Genomic DNA, 23,364 nt, shown 5'->3' with positions numbered 1-23,364 from the left:
ATGACTGTAGACATGATACAAGTTGTTACGTAGTGATGCCCCACTCTGCTGGATAAATACAAGCCAATTATCAGTGTTTCTTGCCCAGTTACCACTTCAGCATTCACGGACAAAACTTAATGCCACTTCTACGCAAGTGCAGCTGCTAATGTACCAGACTGGGTCCCTTTCTACACTCGGCACTGCTGATAGCACACTATAGTTCCCACCAATAGTGTACAGAGGCCTCCGTCCCAGCCATAGCATTGCAGCTGTGCCGAGAGGAGAGTGGGATCCCGTCTGGTACATCAGCAGTCGGACTCAGGTAGGAGTAGAACATGGGGGAGCAGGGAATGGATGGCAATTGAAGGGTTAAATAGGTGATAATAAAAGAGGGGAAGTGGATGGCAATTGAAGGAGGAAATGGGTGACGATGAAGGGGAGAGGGAAGGAGGCAAAGCTGCGAGTTGTGTTTTTAGAGAAGCTGGGAGTGCCTCTTTTGGCTGGGGGAGGAAGGAGAGTTCCGGAATTAACTGAGATGAGGCGGGGAGAAAAGTGCCAGCATGGACATGGTATGGTTGGTCTGTTGAAAACACAAACGTCACTTTGTTTTGCACTTTTAATTAAAAAAATTCTAACTGTTAGGTATAAGGCTGCTCAAAATAAAAAAATATGCATCATTTTTAATGTAATTCAAAACATTTGGGGGGTGGGGGGATATGCTCCCTAGAAATGCACCAATAATTTGATGCCTTCTACATTTGATTTACCCTTCAGGTTTTCATGTTTTTTACCCTCTAAAATAAGAGGTATGTTGGGTATATCTACCATTGAAAGTTACAAAGCCCTATGTAGCTACACATCAATATTGTTCTTGAGTTGTCAGCTTTTTTTGGGAGGTGTGAAGCTATTGGTCATCTTTTGCTATTTTTCTAGGTTGTCACGTATGGATTTGGAGCTAGATCTACGATCTAGCATTCAACAGCACAACATTTATCAATGGTGCCAGTAAACCATTACCAAAGATCTATTTCACTTCACTCACACTGGAATTTGGAGCCAATATCTACTGAAATGTGATCTCCGACTCCTAGGGGTTGATAATGTGTCCACGACGCTGTTGCACTACAGATGCTGACTCGCTGCATTAACTGGCCTGAAGCCTGAACAAAGTGATATGATGCCATATCTAAGTGCCTGTGTTGCCGATGGCTTGCTTGCTTGGCATGCACTAGCTTCATCATGCAAATGGGATCATGTAAATGACGTATCCACTCTGCCACTGCCCATTTAATCCCATCGGGAAAAATAGTGGTTATGTTACTGGACTAGTAATCCAAAAGCCTGGACTAATGATCCAGACTAATGCAGAATTTAAACTCAGTTAATTAAATAAATCTGGAATAAAAAGCTTGTATCAGTAATGGTGACCTCATGGCCCAGCATATCCTTCACTCTACCATTACCATCAAGCCAGGGGATGAAGCCTGGTTCAATGAGAAATGTAGAAGAGCATTCCAGGAGCAGCATCAGGCATACCTAAAAATGAGGTGCCAACCTGGGAATGCTGCAACACAGGACTATATGCATGCTAAACAGCAGAAGCAGTATGCTATAGACAGAGCTAAGCAATTTCACAATCAACAGATCAGATCAAAGCTCTGCAGTCCTGCCACATCCAGTCATGAATGGTGGTGGACAATTAAACAACTAACGGGAGGAGGAGGCTCCATGAACATTCCCATCATCAATGATGGCAGAGCCCAGCACGTGACTGCAAAAGACAAGCTGAAGTATTTGCAACCATCTTCAGCCAGAAGTGCTGAGTGGATGATCCATCTCGGCCTACTCCCGAGGGCCCCACCACCACAGAAGTCAATTCGATTCACTTCATGTGATATCAAGACACGGCTGAGCGCACTGGATACAACAAAGGCTATGATCCGGACAACATCCCAGCTGTCGTGTTGAAGACTTGTGCTCCAGAACGAGTTGCGCCTCTAGCCAAGCTGTTCCAGTACAGCTACAACACTGGCATCTATCCGACAATGTGGAAAACTGCCCAGGTATGTCCTGTCCACAAAAAGCAGGACAATATCTAATCCGGCCGATTACCGCCCCATCAGCAAAGTGATGGAAGGTGTTGTCGACAGTGCTATCAAGCGCCACTTACCAATAATCCGCTCACTGATGCTATGTTTGGGTTCCGCCAGGACCATTCAGCTCCAGAACTTATTACAACCTTGGTCCAAACATGGACAAAAGAGCTGAATGCCAGAGGTGAGGTGAGTGACTGCCCTTGACATCAAGGAGCCCTAGTAAAATTGAAGTCATTGGTAATCAGGGGGGAAAACTCTCCACTGGCTGGAGTTATGCCTAGCACAAAGGAAGATGGTTGTGGTTGTTGGAGGTTAATCATCTCAGCCACAGGACATCGCTGCAGTGTCCTAGGCCCAACCATCTTCAGCTGCTTCATCAATGACCGTCCCTCCATCATAAGGTCAGAAGTGGGGATGTTCACTGATGATTGCACAGTGTTCAGTTCCATTCGCAACTCCTCAGATAATGAAGCAGTCCATGCCCACATACAGCAAGACCTGAACAACGTTCATGCTTGGCTGATGTCAGACAAGCAGTGTGACAAATCATAGGTAATGGAGGGATCAAGAGAGATGGAAGTGAGGCAGAGCAGTACTGGTCATTTTTTTATTAATGACCCGGACAATGGTGTTGGGGGTATGTTCAGTGAGTTTGCAGATGATACTAAAATTTGTGCAAGGGTTAAGACGGTAGAGGAGTACAATCTTCTGTAAAAAAAAACTTTTAGATGGACTAGGGGAATAGGCCAAACAATGGCAAATGGCATTTAACCTAGATAAATGCAGTGTCATGCATGTAGGTAGGACCAACTCAGAATATACTTATCATTTACAGGGAACAATACTGAAAGCAGTTGAGAAAGGAAAAGATCTGGGTAGAAGTGTTCACAGATCACTGAAGGTTCCCAACCAATGCAGAAAAGCCGTAGCCAAACCAAATAGGTATTGGATTATATTAATAAGAACCATTCAGTACAAATCAAAGGAGACCATTCCATTATTATGCAGGTCATTGGTTAGACTGCATCTGGAGTACTGCACCCAGTTTTGGCTCCCTCACATGGTGGATGATGTAGGGGCCTTGGGAAAAGGTCAGAGGAGAGCTACAAGAATAATTCTTAGCTTAACGAACCTTAGTTACTCAGATAAGCATAAAGAGCTGGGCCTATTTACTTTAGAGCAGCATAGACCTAGAGGCGACCTGATAGAGGTATATAAGATAATGAAAGGGCTGGATTGTGTGCCTATTGATAGATTATTTCAGTTTGACAGACTGGTGAGAACCAGGGGTCATGCATTTAAACTACGCAAAAGTAGGAAGAGGTTAGATGTTAGGTGTTTTCACAGAGTAATCACCCTCTGGATTATATTGCTGGCTTGCGCTGACTCTTAGCATGACTTCAAGGGGAAGCTGGACCAGATCTTTGCTGGGGCAGAGATTGCATCATATAGAAGGAAAGCGGATTAATAGTTAACATACGCATGGTCAATATGATCTCCTGGACTGGTTTTGATCGTCTGAGGGGGTCGGAGAGGAACTTTCCAGAGTTTTTCTTTCCCTTGTTTGCACTTCCCCACCCCCCCCCCCCGATTACATGGCTGCCAGAGTGGGGAGAGTTAGGAAGTGTCTAGTTATGATGCTCCAGGCATCATGGGCATGGGACAGATTTGATGGACCAGCTCATCTTTTCCTGCCGGTCATTTTCCTATGTTCGTATGAACTAGATGGACCTTGGTCTTTTTTCTTCTAGCAATTCCTATGTTAGAACATAAGTAGTAAGAGCAGGAATAGGCCATACGGCCCCTCGAGCCTACTCCGCCATTCAGTAAGATCATGGCTGATTATTGACCTCAACTGCACTTTCCCGCACGATCTCCATATCCCTTCATTCCCCTAGAGTCCAAAAATCTATCTATCTCAGCCTTGAATATACTCAAAGACTCAGCCTTCACAGCCCTCTGGGGCAGAGAATTCTAAAGATTCACAACTCTCTGAGTGAAGAAATTCTTCCTCATCTCAGTCTTAAATGGCCGACCCCTTATCCTGAGACTATGCCCCCTAGTTCTAGACACTCCAGCCAGGGGAAACAACCTCTCAGCATCTACCATGTCAATCCCCTTCAGAATCTTATATGTTTCAATGAGATCACCTCTCATTCTTCTAAACTCCAGAGAGTATAGGCCCATTCTACACAATCTCTCATCATAGGACAGCCCTCTCATCCCAGGGATCAATCTAGTGAACCTTCGTTGCATCTGGCATTGGGGAAGGAAATTGAGACAGGAGTGCTGGGAACACACCTTTTCACCTCATTATCATGGCTGCTCTTTATTACCCATATGGTTGAAGACGCAAGCACTATGCTCCTCCCCTCGGGGGAAGCCCTGGAAGTCTTGCAGCAGTGTAAAGGAGGAAGAGACACGAGGGTCACAGGTCTTCCTCACCACCCTCCCCATTCCCCCCCCCCCCGACAACTCCTTTCCTTTTCCTTTGTGGCTGGGAACTGAGCACAACTAAGCATTTTGGACAGGAAAATCAGCCCTAATGTATAAAGCAACAGCCCACCCAAACCTGGAAATTATTGTGAGTGATATTAAAATCTGAACACTTAATGCATTTGTATCATACTCTTCTCTCCATTACTGGTGTAAACCCATTTAAAATAAGTGGGTTAAGACGTCCGTGAAAACAGCAGAGAAAGGAACTTGTATGAAAAACCACAGTAATTTCCAAGCTCTGGTTCAAAAATGGCAGTGCTAAAAATGTTAGAGAGAGGTCAAATTGACAAATTAGATTTTTAAGCCAAGATATGTCCAGGCAGAGATTACAGATATAAAAGCTATAAACGTAAACCATTATATTTCTGACAGATCCAGAAAATTCCAAGTTCCCCAACCGAGCTGACCAGTTTTATTTGATTTCAGCTCTGAAACTAACACTAGCATTACTGTAATAAAGCTACCCAAACAGCAGGAGTAGCATTCCAAGTGTAATATTAATCTCGCAGAACTAAAATATACATTTAAAACACAATTTTAGCTAAAATAAAAATCCTTTTTTAAAAAAAAAAATCAAATTTCCTTTCTTTACTGTGTTGTCACACCTAGCCTATCTTACCCTAACTTTTTTCTCTCTTTAAAAAAAAAAAATCCAAATCTTTTACTCGTTTCTTCTTTCTCCTGGCTCCCACTGTCCATTTTGAAGATGTGAGTATGTTTGGAAAACTGAGGTTAGATTGGCTGAAAAGTGGCTCTGAAGGGTATTTTTCACTTGTGGAAAACCCACATTTAGATGTGGGATTGATGTGAAACTGTATACAGTGGCAAAAACATATGGAGTACAATCCAAATTATAGACTTGTCCAGATACTGACACTGGTAATTAGAAAAGGATGCCACATCTTTAATGTTAGACAAAAATCCTAGCAAATGTCAGATGAATACAGACTGAAAAACAATGACCCTCACATAACACCGTGCCACAGTTCATTTTCTTTCTATTAGATGATACACGCAAAAGCCATTGGTACACGAGGTAGCTTTTTCACAGATCATTCAGTTCAGATGAGACATTGTGCTACTGATATCACCTGATGTTGTTCAGTGAGCAGCAGGCTCCTGGCCTGTGACCAACAGAGGTCCGTTACTGACAAACACAATGTTATTGACTTGGACAACTGCACTCATCCATGCCAATGGCTATCGGTGTCAGAACTACGGATCCTCCATTCTCTAAACAATGCAAGAAATGTGTAGTCATACATGCAGGAGTTTAATCTTCAGCTCTAACAATTTTTGTTTTACACATATCAGGAAATATCTCTATTTAATTCTGCATTTTGAGCAGAACACAGTCACACTAGGTTATCAGAGTCTGAATGGCTTTCTTTAAAAATGTTGAGTATTCTGGTAAACTCAGATTCTTAAGCAAAACTGCGTTTTCAACAGAAAACAAGGGGGAACAATCCTTTGGAAGGAAAATGCGGCAAGGTCTTCAATTCCCTTACAGTTCACAATCAGGTGTGTGTAATTCGATGCAGCATCAGAGCTGGCAGTTAGCCCGGAGCCTTTTGGGAAAGGGACCTTGCAGATGCCTCGTGGCCTGGAGATGCTTTGGCCGTGTGAATTTGCAAGTGCTACAAAGTATGGTCTCTAGGCATCCCTGGAAAATTAAACAAAACGCTTGTCTAATTTTCTCAAAACCTCTTTCTTCAATACAGACTTCAAGCTACTGGTTTGGAGCCATTGTATCCCTTTTACGAGTACAGTCTTAGAAAAATAAATATAAAGTCGACCAACTGCTTTGGTTTCCTTTTGAAGTGGGTGAACTGGTAACATTTGAACAGCTTTTGCAAATAATAACAACAGCAATAATTCTGTACTGAGGGCCTGAGTGGCAGAGGTTAGCACACTGGCCTCTCGTGGCTATCCCATGCAAGACAAGTGCCATGTTTAAACCACCCATAACCTGGCACAGAAGTTAGAACTAAACTGGCAGTCTTAGAAATACGGCAAGGATGGCTGGTTTGGAAAGTGCAATCGTCAGTTGGTGCAGTAGGAGGGCACTATTCTGATCTTCAGTCTATGGCTCATTGATGGGGCAGTGGAGGGTGTTTTACTTTACATTTGGTTGTACTATAGCCAATGTTGGAATGAGTGCTTAGCGTTGGGTGACAAAATATGTTCCATCCCCTAGCACTGACATCCCTCAGTTTAGTGAGTGTAAAATTTAATAATTCTAGCTTGTAGACCATACAGCACTTATATTTTTCACTGCAATGTGACTACATATGTTTAATATATCACATAGAGTGCCAAGATATAAATAAGCCATGTCCATTAAATGTTTTGTTTCTAAAATCTTTTCCTTTTAGGCAAGACCTGAAGTATTTTTCTCATGTGATTTATCCATTATTATTAAAGTTGCAATAAAAAAGTCACATCCAGTTTAATATAACTGTCCTATTTACACAATGTTTTTGATTGGATCTGACCTACTACACATAAAAACATCTGACTGTGTGCACAGACACATACACCCAAATACACATATGTATAAAATTGTAAATACCTATACGATTATTACATTACTTTTGTTGTCTTGCAGCTGACGACTGATGGTTTGGCTGGCTGCCTTTGGTTGATTCACGATCTCAGACTATATCTGATATTTTGCACAAGTGCAGAATAACTACATCAATTCACACAGCGTGTGTTTATTTATTCATTAATACAGGCCGATAAAATGTTCTAGAAAAGGGGATACTGCAATTTGGAGGTACACCAAAAAAACTTATTCTAGTTCCACTCAGATATTGTTGCATTGCAGTCGTGCTCCTACGAGTCACCTGAGTGTCTTGTTCGGTAGATATGCTGGTGTCAGTTTAGAGAGGGGTTTTGCACAAGGGATTCATTCGTAAAAACTGATGAACAAAAAGAAAGCAACAATAAGAGAAAAATAAAGAACTCTAATGTTTCCATCAGAGAAACTGATGACCAACAGAAACAGTCTTCACTTGATTTCTACTCTAGTTAACTGAAAGATTTATTCTGCTAAGATTAATCAAATTTTCAAAGAAAGTTTGTTTGAATGCTATAGAACACTTTCAAATTGTAAAATGTTTATTTTCTTTCTTTAACATACCTGAAAGAAATATTCTCTAAAAATTTGTAGTTGTATCTCACATGCACATTTTGCAAGATACTTTCTGCTCTATTGGTTCCTGTCTGGTACACACAGCTCTCTCAACAACAGTGACTTGCATTTATATAGCGCCTTTAGCATAGTAAAATGTCCCAAAAATGTTTCACAGGAGTGTTATCAGACAAAATATGGCAACGAGCCACATAAGGAGGTATTAGGACAATGAGCCACATAAGGAGGTATTAGGACAATGAGCCACATAAAGAGGTGTTAAGACAGGTGACCAAAGGCTTGGTCAAAGAGGTAGGTATTAAGGTGCGTTTTAAAGGAGAAGAGATAGAGAGACAGAGAGGTTTAGGGAGGGAATTCCAGACCTTAGGGCACAGCAGAAGGCACAGCTGCCAATGGTGGGGCGGAGGAAATTAGGAATGCACAAGAGGCCAGAATTGGAGGAACACAAAGTTCTTGGAGGGTTCTTGGGCTTATCAAAAGGCTGCAGAGGTGATCCGTTTGGAAGTCTCTGCCAATGCCATTCTGAAAACACTTACTTAGAGGCATGCAACAACTGTACATAATGACTTGATGTCCCTCACTCTTGACAACACACTCATCTAGCCAATTCCTCTACACGGTCCAATTGAGATTTGAAGCTGAGCATGCCGAAACGTTAACTAGTCTGTTGTCTCCCCACAAATGTTGTCTGACCTGCTGAATGTTTCCAGAATTTTCTATTTTTGTTTTACAGAAAGAGCCATGGGAGGAAAGGAAAGAACCTGCATAATGCACGACTGATAGCTCACTCTTTACCAATGATGTTGGTAGAAGAATGTACAGAATTATTAAACATTCAATAATTCATACAAATCTTCAATCTTTTCCCCTCATCTGCTCTGCCATTCAATTAGATCATGGCTGATCTGTACTTCAACTCTATTTACCTGCCTTTGCTCTATAGCCCTTGATACCTTTATCTAACAAAAATCTATCAATCTCAGTCTTGAAAATTTCAATTAACCCAGCATCCATAGCTTTTTGGAGCAGCGAGTTCCAGATTTCCATGACCCTTATTGTGAAAAAGTCTTTCCTAATTTCACTCCTAAACGGCCGAGCTCTAATTTTAAGATTATGCCCTCTTACATAGATACATAGATACATAGAAGATAGGAGCAGGAGTAGGCCATTCGGCCCTTCGTGCCTGCTCCGCCATTTAATGAGATCATGGCTGATCCTTTAATTCAGTATCCCGTCCCCGCCTTCTCTCCGTAACCCTTAACCCCTTTTGCCCGTAGAAATATATCTAATTCCCTCTTAAATATATTTAATGAGCTGGCATACACTGCCCTCTGTGGCAATGAGTTCCACAGGTTCACCACTCTCTGAGTGAAGAAATTCCCCCTCATCTCTGTCCTAAATGGTTTAGCCCTTATCCTTAAATTATGTCCTCTAGTTCTGTTCTCACCCGCCAAGGGAAACATTCCTTCTGCATCCAGTCTGTCTAGACCTGTCAGAATTTTATACACTTCTATGAGGTCCCCTCTCAATCTTCTAAACTCCAGTGTGTACATCCCTAAACTACATAGTCTCTCCTCATAGGTCATTCCCGCCATTCCTGGTATCAGCCTGGTGAATCGCCGCTGCACCCCCTCCATGGCAAGAACATCCCTCCTCAGATGAGGCGACCAAAACTGTACACAGTACTCGAGGTGTGGTCTCACCAGTGCCCTGTACAGCTGCAGCAAGGTATCCCTGTTCCTGTATTCTAACCCTTTTGCTATGAAGGCCAGCATACCGTTTGCCTTCTTGACCGCCTGTTGCACCTGCATGCTCGCCTTCAGTGACTGGTGTACAAGAACACCCAGGTCTCTCTGCACTTCCCCCTCTCCCAATCTATTGCCATTTAAATAATAATTTGCCCTCCCGTTCCTGCACCCAAGGTGGATAACTTCGCACTTGTCCACATTATAGTGCATCTGCCATTTATCCGCCCAATCGCCCAGTCTGTCCAAATCGCTCTGGAGCTTCCTGGTCTCTTCCTCTGAGCCCACCCCCCCTCCTAGTTTAGTGTCGTCTGCAAATTTGGAAATGCTGCATCCGACTCCCTGATCCAGGTCATTAATGTAAATTGTGAACAGCTGGGGGCCCAGGACAGATCCCTGTGGTACCCCACTGGTTACTGCCTGCCATTCAGAAAATGAGCCGTTTATTCCGTTTGTTCTGGATTCCCCAGCAGAGGAAATAGTTTCTGTTTCTATCCCATTGAATCCCTTTATCTTTTTAAACACCTCAATTAGATCACCCCTCAACTTTCTAAACTCAAGGGACTACAAGGCAAGTTTATGCAACCTGTCCTCATAATTTAACCATTTAACCCCTGGTATCATTCTGGTAAATCTGCGCTGTACCCCTTCCAAGGCCAAGGTTTGGTGCCCAAAACTGAACGAAGTATTCCAGATGAGGTCTGGCCAAGGCTCTGTGAAACTAGCACTTCCTCACTTTTGAATTGGAACCTCCTTGAGCTCACAGCGTCGGCGGGAATCCTGAGCGGCAGAGCGGGGCTATAAAAGGCCCCAGAGACCAGGTAAGGCCTCACAGCGTCGGCGAGAATCCTGAGCGGCAGAGCGGGGCTATAAAAGTCGCAGAGACCAGGTAAGGCGTCACAGCGTCGGCAGGAATCCTGAGCGACAGAACGGGGCTATAAAAGCCCCAGAGACCAGAAAAGGCCTCACAGCGTCGGCGGGAATCCTGAGCGGCAGAGCAGGGCTATAAAAGTCCCAGAGACCAGGTAAGGCCTCACAGCGTCGGCGGGAATCCTGAGCGGCAGAGCGGGGCTATAAAAGTCCCAGAGACCAGGTAAGGCCTCACAGCGTCGGCGGGAATCCTGAGCGGCAGAGCGGGGCTATAAAAGCCCCAGAGACCAGGTAAGGCCTCACAGCGTCGGCGGGAATCCTGAGCGGCAGAGCGGGGCTATAAAAGGCCCCAGAGACCAGGTAAGGCCTCACAGCGTCGGCGGGAATCCTGAGCAGCAGAGTGGGGCTATAAAAGTCCCAGAGACCAGGTAAGGCCTCACAGCGCGTCGGCGGGAATCCTGAGCGGCAGAGCGGGGCTATAAAAGTCCCAGAGACCAGGTAAGGCCTCACAGCGCGTCGGCGGGAATCCTGAGCGGCAGAGCGGGGCTATAAAAGTCCCAGAGACCAGGTAAGGCCTCACAGCGCGTCGGCGGGAATCCTGAGCGGCAGAGCGGGGCTATAAAAGTCCCAGAGACCAGGTAAGGCCTCACAGCGTCGGCGGGAATCCTGAGCGGCAGAGCGGGGCTATAAAAGTCCCAGAGACCAGGTAAGGCCTCACAGCGTCGGTGGGAATCCCGAGCGGCAGAGCGGGGCTATAAAAGTCCCAGAGACCAGGTAAGGTCTCACAGCGTCGGTGGGAATCCCGAGCGGCAGAGCGGGGCTATAAAAGTCCCAGAGACCAGGTAAGGCCTCACAGCGTCGGCGGGAATCTCGAGCGGCAGAGCGGGGCTATAAAAGTCCCAGAGACCAGGTAAGGCCTCACAGCGTCGGCGGGAATCTCGAGCGGCAGAGCGGGGCTATAAAAGGCCCAGAGACCAGGTAAGGTGTACCAGTCTCCAGTCTGGAAGGAGAGAGGTAAAAAGTAATCCAAGTGTGACGTCACCAGAAAGCGGGTAAGTGATTGGTTGGTAAGTATTTCTCCCTTTTAAGCTTAAATCTCTTTGGTTTATAGTTTCTAAGGTGTGATATTCACCATCTAGAATCGGGGCAGAGGATATTTAAGAATAATATTAATAAATTTAATTAATTACATAGAATGGGAGATCAGGCGATGTGTTGCTGCTGCAATATGTGGGAGCTGGTGAACACCATTGATGCTCACAGTGATCACATTTGCAGTAAGTGTTGGCTGCTCGAGGAACTCCGGCTCCGTGTTGAAGAGCTGGAGTCCGAGCTTCAAACACTGAGACACATCAGGGAGGGGGAGAGTTACCTGGACTCTGTGTATCACGAGGTAGTCACACCAATTAGATTAATTAATTCAGATGTAGTCCGTGGCCAGGGTCAGGATGGTGTGACTAGAAGTGAGGCAGGTACGGGGATCCAGGAGGTTGTGTTGGAGGAGCCGCAGCCCTTGCACTTGTCCAACAGGTTCGAGGCTCTTACTCCCTGTGGGGACAGGAGCAGGGACTGCAGGGAGGATGAGCAACCTGGCCAGAGCACCGTGGAGCAGGGGGCCATTCAAGTGGGGGGAGTTAAAAGAAATGTTGTAGTGGTAGGGGATAGTATCGTTAGGGGGATAGATAGAGTTCTTTGCAGCCGAGAGCGAGAGTCCCGAAGGCTGTGTTGCCTGCCCGGTGCCAGGGTTAAGGACATCTCCTCTGGACTGGAGAGAAACTTGGAGTGGGAGGGGGAGGATCCAGTTGTCGTGGTCCATGTTGGTACCAACGACATAGATAGGACAAGGAAGGAGGTTCTGCTGAGGGAGTTTGAGCAGCTAGGGGCCAAATTAAAAAGCAGAACCACAAGGGTAATAATCTCTGGATTACTACCTGAGCCACGAGCGAATTTGGCTAGGACAAATAAAATTAGAGAGTTAAATGCGTGGCTCAATGACTGGTGTGGGAGAAATGGGTTTTGCTTCCTGGGACACTGGCACCAGTACTGGGGCAGGAGGGAGCTGTTCCGTTGGGATGGGCTTCACTTGGCCAGTGCTGGGACCAGAGTCCTGGTGGATCATATAACTAGGGCTGTAGAGAGGGCTTTAAACTAACTAGTGGGGGGGAGGTTCCTAGAGAGCAAATCATAAAAATGACACCAGAGAAGGTCATAGACTTAGGTAGCAGTGGGGAAATTAAAAACCAGAGCGTGTCAGGAAGGGGCAGAAGGTATGGAGTAAAAGGTAAAGTAATAAAAAGGGCAAAAGCAGGAACTAAGTGTCACAAAACATCTTTGAAAGTTCTCTATCTGAATGCACGTAGCATTCGTAACAAAATAGACGAGTTAATGGCACAAATAACTACATATGGGTATGACCTTATGGCCATTACAGAAACATGGCTGCAGGGTGACAATGCCTGGGAATTAAACATACCAGGTTATTTAACGATCAGGAAGGACAGGCAGGAAGGAAGGGGAGGTGGGGTGGCTATGTTAATGAAGGAAGGAATCACTGTAATACAGAGAAATGATATTGGGTCAAAAGATCAGGATAATGAAACAGTTTGGGTGGAGGTAAGGAATAATAAGGGGAAAAAAACACTAGTGGACGTAGTCTATAGGCCTCCGAACAGTGGCAACTCTGTTGGACGGAGTATCAATCAGGAAATAGTTGAGGCTTGTAATAAGGGAACATCTATAATTATGGGGGATTTCAACTATCATATTAATTGGACAAATCAAATTGGGCAGGGCTGCCTTGAGGATGAGTTCATTGAGTGTATTAGGGATGGGTTTCTTGAGCAGTATGTAACTGAACCGACCAGGGGGCAAGCAACCTTAGATCTGGTCCTGTGTAACGAGACAGGATTAATTTAAAATGTCCTAGTAAAGGATCCCCTTGGAATGAGTGACCATAACATGGTTGAATTCCATATTCAATTAGAGGGTGAGAAGGTTGGATCTCAAACAAGTGTGCTAAGCTTGAATAAAGGAGACTATGAAGGTATGAGAGCGGAATTGAGTAGAGTGGATTGGGAAAATAGATTAAAGGGTAAGACGATACATGATCAGTGGTGTACATTTAAGGAGTTATTTTACAACTTCCAAAAAATATATATTCCACTAAGAAAAGGGTGTAAAAGAAAAGACAGCCATCCGTGGCTAAGTAAAGAAATTAAGGATAGTATTCGACTAAAAACAAGGGCATATGAGGTAGCCAAATCTCGTGGGAGGATAGAGGATTGGGAAAACTTTAAAAGACAGCAAAAAATAACAAAAAGATTGATTAAAAAAGGGAAGATACATTATGAAAGTAAATTAGCAAAAAATATAAAAACAGATAGTAAGAGTTTTTAGTTATTTCAAAAGAAAAAGGGTGGCTAAAGTAAATGTTGGTCCCTTAGAGGATGAGACCGGGAAATTAATGGTGGGAAATATGGAGATGGCAAAAACACTGAATGAATATTTTATATCAGTCTTTGCAGTAGAAGACACTAAGAATATCCCAACACTGGACAAACAGGGGGCTAAAGGGGGGGGGAGGAGCTAAACACGATCAAAATCACTAAGGAAGTGGTACTCGGTAAAATAATGGGACTCCAGGCGGATAAATCACCTGGACCTGATGGCTTACATCCTAGGGTCTTGAGGGAAGTGGCGGTAGGGATTGTGGATGCATTGGTAATAATTTTCCAAAACTCCCTGGACTCGGCAAAGGTCCCGGCAGACTGGAAAACTGCTAATGTAACACCCTTATTTAAACAGGGCAGTAGACAGAAGGCTGGAAACTATAGACCGGTTAGCCTAACATCTGTGGTAGGTAACATTTTGGAGTCCATTATTAAGGAGACAGTAACAGGACATTTGGATAATCATAATTTAATAGGACAAAGTCAGCATGGTTTTATGAAGGGGAAGTCATGTTTGACAAATTTGCTGGAGTTCTTTGAGGAAGTAACGTATAGGGTGGATAAAGGGGAACCAGTGGACGTAGTGTATTTAGACTTCCAAAAGGCATTTGACAAGGTGCCACACAAAAGATTATTGCTTAAGATAAAAAATCACGGGATTGGGGGTAATATTCTGGCATGGATAGAGGATTGGCTATCTAACAGAAGGCAGAGAGTTGGGATAAATGGTTCATTCTCAGACTGGCAATCAGTAACTAGTGGTGTTCTGCAGGGGTCAGTGCTGGGTCCCCAACTCTTTACAATCTATATTAACGATTTGGAGGAGGGGACCGAGTGTAACATATCAAAGTTTGCAGATGATACTAAGATGGGAGGGAAAGTAGTGAGTGAGGAGGACATAAAAAACCTGCAAGGGGACATAGACAGGCTAAGTAAGTGGGCAGAGATTTGGCAGATGGAATACAATACTGGAAAGTGTGAGGTTATGCACTTTGGCAGGAAAAATCGTAGAGCAAGTTATTATCTTAATGGCAAGAAACTGGAAAGTACTGAAGTACAAAGGGATCTGGGGGTCCTGGTGCACGAAACTCAAAAGGTTAGTATGCAGGTGCAGCAAGTGATTAAGAAGGCCAATGGAATGTTGGCTTTCATTGCTAGGGGGATAGAATATAAAAATAGGGAGGTATTGCTTCAGTTGTACAAGGTATTGGTGAGACCGCACCTGGAATACTGCGTACAGTTTTGGTGTCCATACTTAAGAAAGGACATACTTGCTCTCGAGTCAGTACAAAGAAGGTTCACTCGGTTAATCCCGGGGATGAGGGGATGGACATATGAGGAGAGGTTGAGTAGATTGGGACTCTACTCATTGGAGTTCAGAAGAATGAGAGGCGATCTTATTGAAACATATAAGATTGTGAAGGGGTTGGATCGGGTGGATGCGGGGAAGATGTTCCCGATGATGGGTGAAACTAGAACTAGGGGGCATAGTCTTAGAATAAGGGGCTGCTCTTTCAAAACTGAGATGAGGAGGAACTACTTCACCCAGAGGGTGGTAGGTCCATGGAATATGCTGCCCCAAAAAGCTGTAGAAGCTACATCATTACATAAATTTAAAACAGAAATAGACAGTTTCCTAGAAGTAAAGGGAATTAAGGGTTACGGGGAGCGGGCAGGAATTTGGACATGAGTCTAGGTTCGGATCGGTCATGGCCCTGTGGGTAGCGGAGCGGGCCCAGGGGCCGTGTAGCCTGATCCTGCTCCTATTTCGTGTGTCTAATTCTGTCAGGAGATGGTTCTGTGATAGTGGATTGGCGGTTAGGATCAGATCAGCCATGATCTTATTGAATGGCGGAGCAGGCTCGAGGGGCCGATTGGACTACTCCTGCTCCTATTTCTTATGTTCTTATAAAGGCCAACATTCCATTCACCTTTTTGATTTCTTTTTGTACCTGTGGCCTAACTTTTCATGATTGGTGTACATGGACATCTGAATCCCTTTGCTCCTCCTCAGCTCCTAGTGTCGAATCATTAAGAAAATATTCCGATTCGACTTTGTCGGAACCAAAGTGGAAGACATCACACTTCCCCACAATTGAACACCATCTGCCATAGTTTTGCCCACTCATTTAGTCTGTCTATGTCCCTTTGTAACTTCCTGCTCCTTTCCACACAACTTGTTGTGAGTCATCATGCTGCCATCTGCAATCTTGATTATACAACTCTCTATTCCTTCATCCAAGTCAATAATATATTTGGGGAAAAGTTGAGGCCCCAGTACAGATCCCTGGGGACCACCACTTATCAGATCCCAATACTGCTACTCACCCTCTTTTCCCAATTTCCCCATCCTTTCTAAAGATCCTATTACCTGGAATATGTAGCTCCCGAGCTCAAGTTGTATAAACGTCTCTGTAATGGCTACGACATCATGCCCTTTAAGCTGAATTTGCGATTCTAACTCACTTCTTTTATTTCTTATGCTACGTGCATTCGTGTAAAGAACTCGTGTCTGGGTAACAGTCCCCACCCTGCCCATATGTCCTGCTGTTTATATATTTCCTCAATTATTTTCGCTATGTTTGTATAATGCAATCTCAAACTGATGTTTTAATCTTTAGGTCTATGTTAATAAAGTAACATAAGCCTTGCATTCATGTTTTGTAGCAGCAGTTTCCAAATACTCAAAAAATATTCAACCTTTGTGAAAATTCCAGCTATTCTATTACTTCGAAGGTCTGAAGCCAATCAGGTGGGGAGTGCAACACCACAGTTATTCACAATGCTTTTGTTTCAATGGCAGTCAGAGTCACAGTGCATTGCATCAGGGGCCTTCAGAAAAGAGCTTACAGGTACAGTTTCCAAACAGAAAGCATCTGACCTCAGCAAAGGTATCAGGGTAGATGCCGAGGGGAGACAAAAACTTCCTCAGAGAGTGATAGAGATGGGAAGGGGAAGAAAATCAGAGGGCAACTAAATCCATGACATTCTTGCAGCCAATGAGGCAGTTGGTAGAGGCCTGGGAACAGGTCAGGTGCCTACCTCCCAGTTAAGGGTGTCAGGTGATGCACAGGAATGTAAAAATGAGTTATGAGAAAAAAGAAAATGTTTCTGTATGTTTGAGTGGAAACTGAGCCAATTCACACGATCTTGGAATCCAAAAGCCCAGAAACTGTTGACCCATTAAAGTTTAAAAATTACGTAGCAATATTACATTCCACTGCATTACTGTGTACACCTAGCTAATAATCTATGTCTGAAACGTTTTACAAAACAGTATTACCATACTATCTCAGACATCATTCTAATGAATGCTGTAATGATGGACTGTAGTATTTTAAAGAAACAGAATTGAAAGGCTTACCTGAAGAAAGGATTCTTTAAGTCTAGCAGGTTTCCAGACTTGAAGCCTGTCTGGTCTACCATAGCCATAATGTGAATATCGTAGCTTTGTCTGTGATATGAATGCAGAAGAAAACACAAACCTACTTGTCATCATCTTTGATCAAATATTCAGGGTTTTATTACAGCTGAGACAATGGTGGACAAATTGCTTCCTAATTGCTATTTTAACTGAGGCTTTGGGAATACTACAATGTAGTCATACAGTTTCACACAACAATGTTATTTCCCCCCCATTTCCCCCTCCCAATGGTAATTCTTTAACAGATTAATTTTCATTAAGCTAGCTTTTAAAAGATACAACTCTGAAATGCTGATGGAATTCCTGCCATTCTGATCTCTCCTTCAGTGGGAGAATGGGACAAAAATGCAGTGTGCACCGTTGTAGTTATATGTGCAATCCCTCTGTTTTAAAGGGGATTCAAAATATTTTTGTGACTCCTATCTTGTCAAAAACAATAATCAAATATATATGTTTTAATTTTTTTTGTGTTGTGTCCCTCATTAAAAGCAACTTAGTTAATCTTTTACGGTTGGCATGATTCTGTGTGCGACAGGTCAAGAAAAATCAAATGGGGGCTGACTTGTTCCTTTTTAAGCTGACATTCCCCCCTCTAAATAACCTTGTGTCACACAAGCGTCCCCTCCCAGCACTGGACAGGTGATGAAAGAGCCAAAGTTATCGGGTCAAATTATTCAGGCCAGGCACTGGGAAATGTACAGATGTGTATAAAGTGGGAAACACCATTATATACTCAAGTACTTTTGCTACAATTAGCAAATGGTGAAAAATATAGCCCTTAGTGACTGCACCATGCAAGGGAGCAATATAGTCAAGAGAGGGGCAGGTTGGCTTTCTTTGTGCTGGTACCTCTGATTTTGCCATCCCAAGATGTTAAGTAGCTTTGCAGTGACTCATTACCACCTGAGAGCCACCGTTAATCCCCCAAGTTTTGTAAATGAGAAATCAGATGAATTAGTCTGTTGTACCTGGCATGACAGTAGTTTAGATAGAATGTTAAAAAATGTTATTGTATTCTTTTTAAACATAAAAATATTGAGTCCGCTGCTGGTCGTCTTTCTCCTCTGCAGTGAGTCATCCTCCCAATCTGTGTCATTGTGAGTCGGTGCTCTAAAGCACAGTGCCCTTGTATTGTCCTGTATTTACACCTTTTTAAATAACCCAGGCCGCGATCTTCGATTTCTGCCTGAAATGGGCACAAAGTAGGCAGAGCAGCTGCACCGACCACCTATTCTTGCTGGCGTGAGGCCCGAGCCTTTTTGAGGCTCGGGGACCAATTAAATGCAGCCAGAGAGTTGTGGACAGCAAGTGAGTGCTCCGCTGCAGCTCACCTGTTCTGGGAGGGCGGGAGATCGGCCGGCTCCCACACTGAGCTGGCTGACAGTCTGAGCCTGTGGGCTGGGGAGGCAATCCTAAGGGTGGGACTTAGAAAGCCTGGCAGCGGCCCAGACTTTTTTTTGCGGGCCCAGAAGTAGCACTTCTTCTCCTGGCCTCACCAAAATAAAAGATCAAGACATTTCCTGAGTCGTTTTGTGAGCAGCCTTCAGCGGTCCCTTTAAGGACCGCTGGTAGGTTCCTCACTGCCTGGTACCAACGGACGGCGCATGCATGCCACAAGCTCTGGCCATTTGTATCTGAAAATTGCAATGGGGTCCTACAACAAATATAGAACTCCAATTTGCATATTTAAGCAGCCAGTTTCAGGTGGGCGGAATGCTTGCCCGTTAACAGGCCCGCATCCAGCAGGCTTTGGGTGTCAATGGGCTGGCCGAGGTGACAACCGCAACCCACTCCCCATCCTAATTTTCATTTGCTGGCTGCCCATTTTTCAGTCTCCAAACCTTTAAAGTGATTGCAGTGCACCTTGCCGTCTGCTTTCCTGGTTAAGATGGCCAATATTACAACTTATTTGTTCAGCTTAAAATATGTCCGTACCAAATAGGAATAAGACTTTATACGGTCATTTACAAGTCATTGCATTTTGATTCTCACCGTTTATTGGCCACTAGTAAGACTTTCCCTGAAAATGTTTCACCTTCTTTGGCAAACAGTGGGGTCTGCAGGAGGCAGCGCACCTGGTACCAGTGTGTGAGGGGTTCAGCAGGAGATGTTGACAGCCAGACTGTTTTTCTGAAAAGGAAAGATTTTATCAATTTAGATTTTTTTTTTTTTTTAAACGCTAAACTACAATTTCAAACATTGAAGATTTCCTATATGATACACTGCTGAGAGAGATTGTTGAGGAAATCAAGAGAACAAGTTCTATAAGGAAGAATATAAAAGGCTGTGGGGAATGGGCAGGAATATAAGATGAAAGTAGACCGCTTCAGTTGAGGAGCTAGCACTTGCACCTGTGATTAGCTGTATGATCTCCTTCGGTGTTGTAATTTCCATGACTGTATGAAGATAGAAAGAGAAGCATAAGAGAAATGAAGGACTGGCAGAGTGGGGGTGTGAGAGAGAGAGTTGCGAGTGGATACAGCTGACAGAAGTGAGAGAGAGCCAAGAGGAAAGTGCTTAAAGAGGAAATGTCTCTCTCCCTCTGGATTTCAGCTTCTTCAATTCTCTCTCTTTGGGCTACATGTTTCTCTCCACTGATTTTAGCAAAAAAGTAGACATGAGTAAAAAGGAGAAAAAAAACCCCAGCAAATATGAGGAAAAAAAAGTTTCTGTGCTTGTTAAAAAGAAAGACTTGAAAGAAAGACTTGCATTTATATAGTGCCTTTCACGACCTCAGGACGTCCCAAAGCACTTTATAGCCAATTAAGTACTTTTGAAGTGCCTTATTACAGTCATTAATGTAATCAGGATGGGTAACTTTCCTCAACTACAGAATCAAATCAAAAAGCGTTCTACCCCAGGTCAAGCCTAGTATTAATGAACATAAATGAAGGGGAAGACATTACCACATTAGTAACAGAAGTGATTGCACTCTCCAAAGTTCTTGAATGCACTGTCACCTCCCAAATTTGTGGCCATCTTTCTTGCAACTCCATGTTTGAATCTCTAATCTGGTTTTCATCCATGCCACAACACTGAAATGACCCTAATCAAAGTCACAAATGTCATCCTTTGTAATGGTGGTACATTATCGCTCTTCATCCTCCTCAATCTCCACAACCTTTGACATGGTTGACCACACCATCCTCTTCCAACAGTTTCCTCCATTGTCCAGCTCAGTGGGATTTCCCTTGTTTGTTTCCACAATTACCTATCTGATCATATCCAGAGCATCTCCAGCAATGGCTTCCCTTGCCCCAACCCCCCACTGTAACCTCCTCAGTCCACCAGAGATCTGTCCTTGGCCCACTCCTCTTTAGCTACATGCTGCCCCTGTTTGACATCAACCACAGATATGAAGTCCACACATACACCGACGACATCCAGCTCTATCTCTTTACCACCTCTCTCGACCTCTCTGCTGCCTCTGTGTTGTTAGACTGCTAGTTCAATATTCTAGTATTGCATCAGCTGCAATTCCCTCCAGCTGAACACTGGAAAGACAGAAGCCATCGTCTTTAGCCTCAACCACAAACTCCCTGCCCTCGCCACTGATTTCATCCCCCTCCTTGGCCATTTTCTCAGGTTGATCTAGGCTGTTCGCAATCTCAGCATCCAATTCAACACCAAACTGAACTTCAGACCCTGTATACACTCCATCACAAAGACTGTCTACTTCCACCTCGGTAACATCACCCATGCCTCCACTCATCTGCTGTTGAAACCCTCATCCATGCCTTATTTTCTCCAACCATGACTATTCCAATGCTCTTCTGGCCCTCCATTGTCCACCTTCCATAAACTTCAGCTCATAGAAAACTCTACAGCCTGTATTCTATCCCACACCAAATCCTGTTTGTTCATCACCCCTGTTCTCGCTGACCGACACTGGCTCCCAGCCCCTCAACACCTCAAATTTAAAATTCTCATCCTCGTGTTGAAATCCCTCTATAACCTTATCTCTGTAATCTCTTCCAGCTCTCCAACTTCCCCCACTGAACTCGGAGTTCCTCTGACTCTGGCCTTCGTGCTCAGCACCCCTCCCCACCCCTTTGCCCCACTATTGGTGGCCATGCCTTTACCCGCCGAGGCCCCACACTTGAATTCCCTCACTAAATCCCTCCGTCTCCTCCACCTTTAAGGCCGTCCTTAAAACCCACCTCTTTGAGAATGCTTTTGGTCATCCCTCCTAATATCATCTTCTTTGTCTCAGCAGTCACCTTTGTCTGATTGTGCCTCTGCGAAGCAACTTGAGATGTTTTTCTATAGCTGCTACATAAATGCAAACTGATGTTATTAGGGAGAAGAGCTTTTAAGGTCCCCTCACAAATAACAAATTGAAAAGAAGTGTGCCAACAGCATGCATAGTCACTGACAATACCCTGGATAATGGCAAAATACATTTCTAGTGGGGGATGAGTTCAATCATTTTTTTGTTAGATTCCAAAAACAGAATTTTCATGAAGTTAACAAAAATGCAAGCACCTTAAGGCATAAAATGGGACATTATGAGAAGCAAAATGTACTTACTGTGAACCCACAAATGCCACATCAAACCAAAATGCCAAGCCATGGACAAGTCCAGACTGAAGAATTCGGAAAACAAACGGGATCTCCATTCTACAAGAGCAAATTTAAAAATTGTTACAAGTACTTTGAACAAAAAGCTATTTATTATGATTCTGATTACCTTAAGAAATACAGGGGAAAAAATGCTGCATTTTCACATCTGACAGCTGGCGTTGAATCCAACACAGAATAATGACATTTATACGAGTAATTTTCCAAGTTCACCCTCACAGTGGGTAGTCTTGCCTGCTCAGATTCAAAACGTGACGTGGGCAGGAGGGAGCAGCTGATTGGGTGAGTACGGCTAGGGAGTATTTATGCTACTCTATAGTTTGACAGTTAAGGTTCATCTATATATATATATATATTAAAAAAAGAGTTTTTCTGTCTGTCCGGCTTTACAATCAAAAGTTATAGAGCGTACCTACACATATGTTATATCAAAAGAAAGCTTATCATTAGGGGAGTCTAATAGGCGTATTTACTTTTTGGACAGACAAAAATTGTTCAGACAGTATACAAAAAAGGTTCAAAAAACGGCAAAATTCCACTCATTAGCGTTGAGTAACGTGATGGTTGACCAATCGTACAGGGGATTAACCTGATGGTTGACCAATCGGTGCATCACGGGGGCGTTTCATTACGTGTGTGGGCGGGCCTAATCCTTCTGAGCTGAGGTGAGTGGCCGCCATCTTGATTCCTAACTATTAATTTATTTTTCCCACTTTGTGTGTTTATTTTGAAATATAGATTTCCAGCAAAAAAAAAGTTGGTTTTAAAAGAAAAAATAATCCTTTTGCAAAGGGGACTCGGGCTTTGCCCCCTCGGCGGTGGATGAGCTGCCTGCAGGCCTCAGGCCTCGAAGCCTCTCCTCGCCAGCCACGCCCGAGCTAGGTACCGCCCGTCCCGCTGGGCCCGATTCCAAACCAGCGGCCCGCGGTCGCCGCCATCTTGGTAAAGGCTGGCGCGGCGGGACTGAGCCGAGTGTAGCCATCGCCGCCATCTTGGTAAAGGCTGGCGGGGCGGGAAACAGCGAGCGCGTGAACATCGGCGGCAGCCCGGAGCGGGACCCGAGAGTCGGGCCGGGCCTCACGCGCTCGGCCGGCCCCGAGGTGCTGATCCGCACACGGGGGCTTCGGCTCAACGCGTCCGGGCTCGGAGGAAAGGGAGAGAGGGGGAGGGAGGGAGAGAGAGAGGGGGAGGGAGGGAGAGAGAGGAACTCAGGGACAGACAGGGGGAGGGAGAGGACAGGGGGAGGGAGAGGGAGGGAGAGGACAGGGAGAGGAGAGGGGGAGGGAGAGGGGGAGGGAGAGGGGGAGGGAGGGTGAGGAGGGGGAGGGAGGGGGAGGAGAGGGGGAGGGAGGGAGGAGAGGGGGAGGGAGGGAGGGAGAGGGGGAGGGAGGGAGAGGAGAGGGGGAGGGGGAGGGAGGAAGGGGAAATCAGGGACAGACGGGGAGGGAGAGGAGAGGGGGGAGGGAGGGAGAGGAGAGGGGGAGGAGAGGGAGGAGAGGGGGAGGGAGGGAGAGGGGGAGGGAGGGAAAGGGGGAGGGGGGGGAGGGAGGGAGGGGGGGAG

At 44.7% G+C, this 23,364-nt stretch overlaps 1 protein-coding gene across 2 annotated transcripts in view; it reads right to left on the bottom strand.

The window, feature by feature from the left end:
* Nucleotides 1–5,451: 5,451 nt before the first annotated feature.
* Nucleotides 5,452–23,364, bottom strand: part of carm1l (coactivator-associated arginine methyltransferase 1, like) — a 241,822-nt gene continuing 223,909 nt past the window's right edge. Inside the window, exons 10-13 of one of the 2 annotated variants that reach the window (XM_085984184.1) lie at nucleotides 21,753–21,842; nucleotides 19,215–19,352; nucleotides 17,163–17,252; nucleotides 5,452–7,501 (exon numbers count right to left, since the gene is read on the bottom strand). In XM_085984184.1, the coding sequence (XP_085840310.1) occupies nucleotides 7,489–7,501; nucleotides 17,163–17,252; nucleotides 19,215–19,352; nucleotides 21,753–21,842 (331 nt within the window). In that variant the 3' untranslated portion in view covers nucleotides 5,452–7,488. Of the gene's footprint in view, nucleotides 7,502–17,162; nucleotides 17,253–19,214; nucleotides 19,353–21,319; nucleotides 21,495–21,752; nucleotides 21,843–23,364 lie in introns of those variants that run through there. The other variant, XM_085984189.1, reaches the window with a different exon arrangement.

Source organism: Somniosus microcephalus, chromosome 1 (genome assembly GCF_052327205.1).
Source record: "Somniosus microcephalus isolate GS21.2 chromosome 1, FLI_Smic_1.0, whole genome shotgun sequence".
In the NCBI taxonomy this organism is placed as follows: Eukaryota; Metazoa; Chordata; class Chondrichthyes; order Squaliformes; family Somniosidae; genus Somniosus; species Somniosus microcephalus.
Note: the sequence above shows the minus strand (reverse complement) of the source record. Positions and strands in the feature narration are given on the sequence as shown.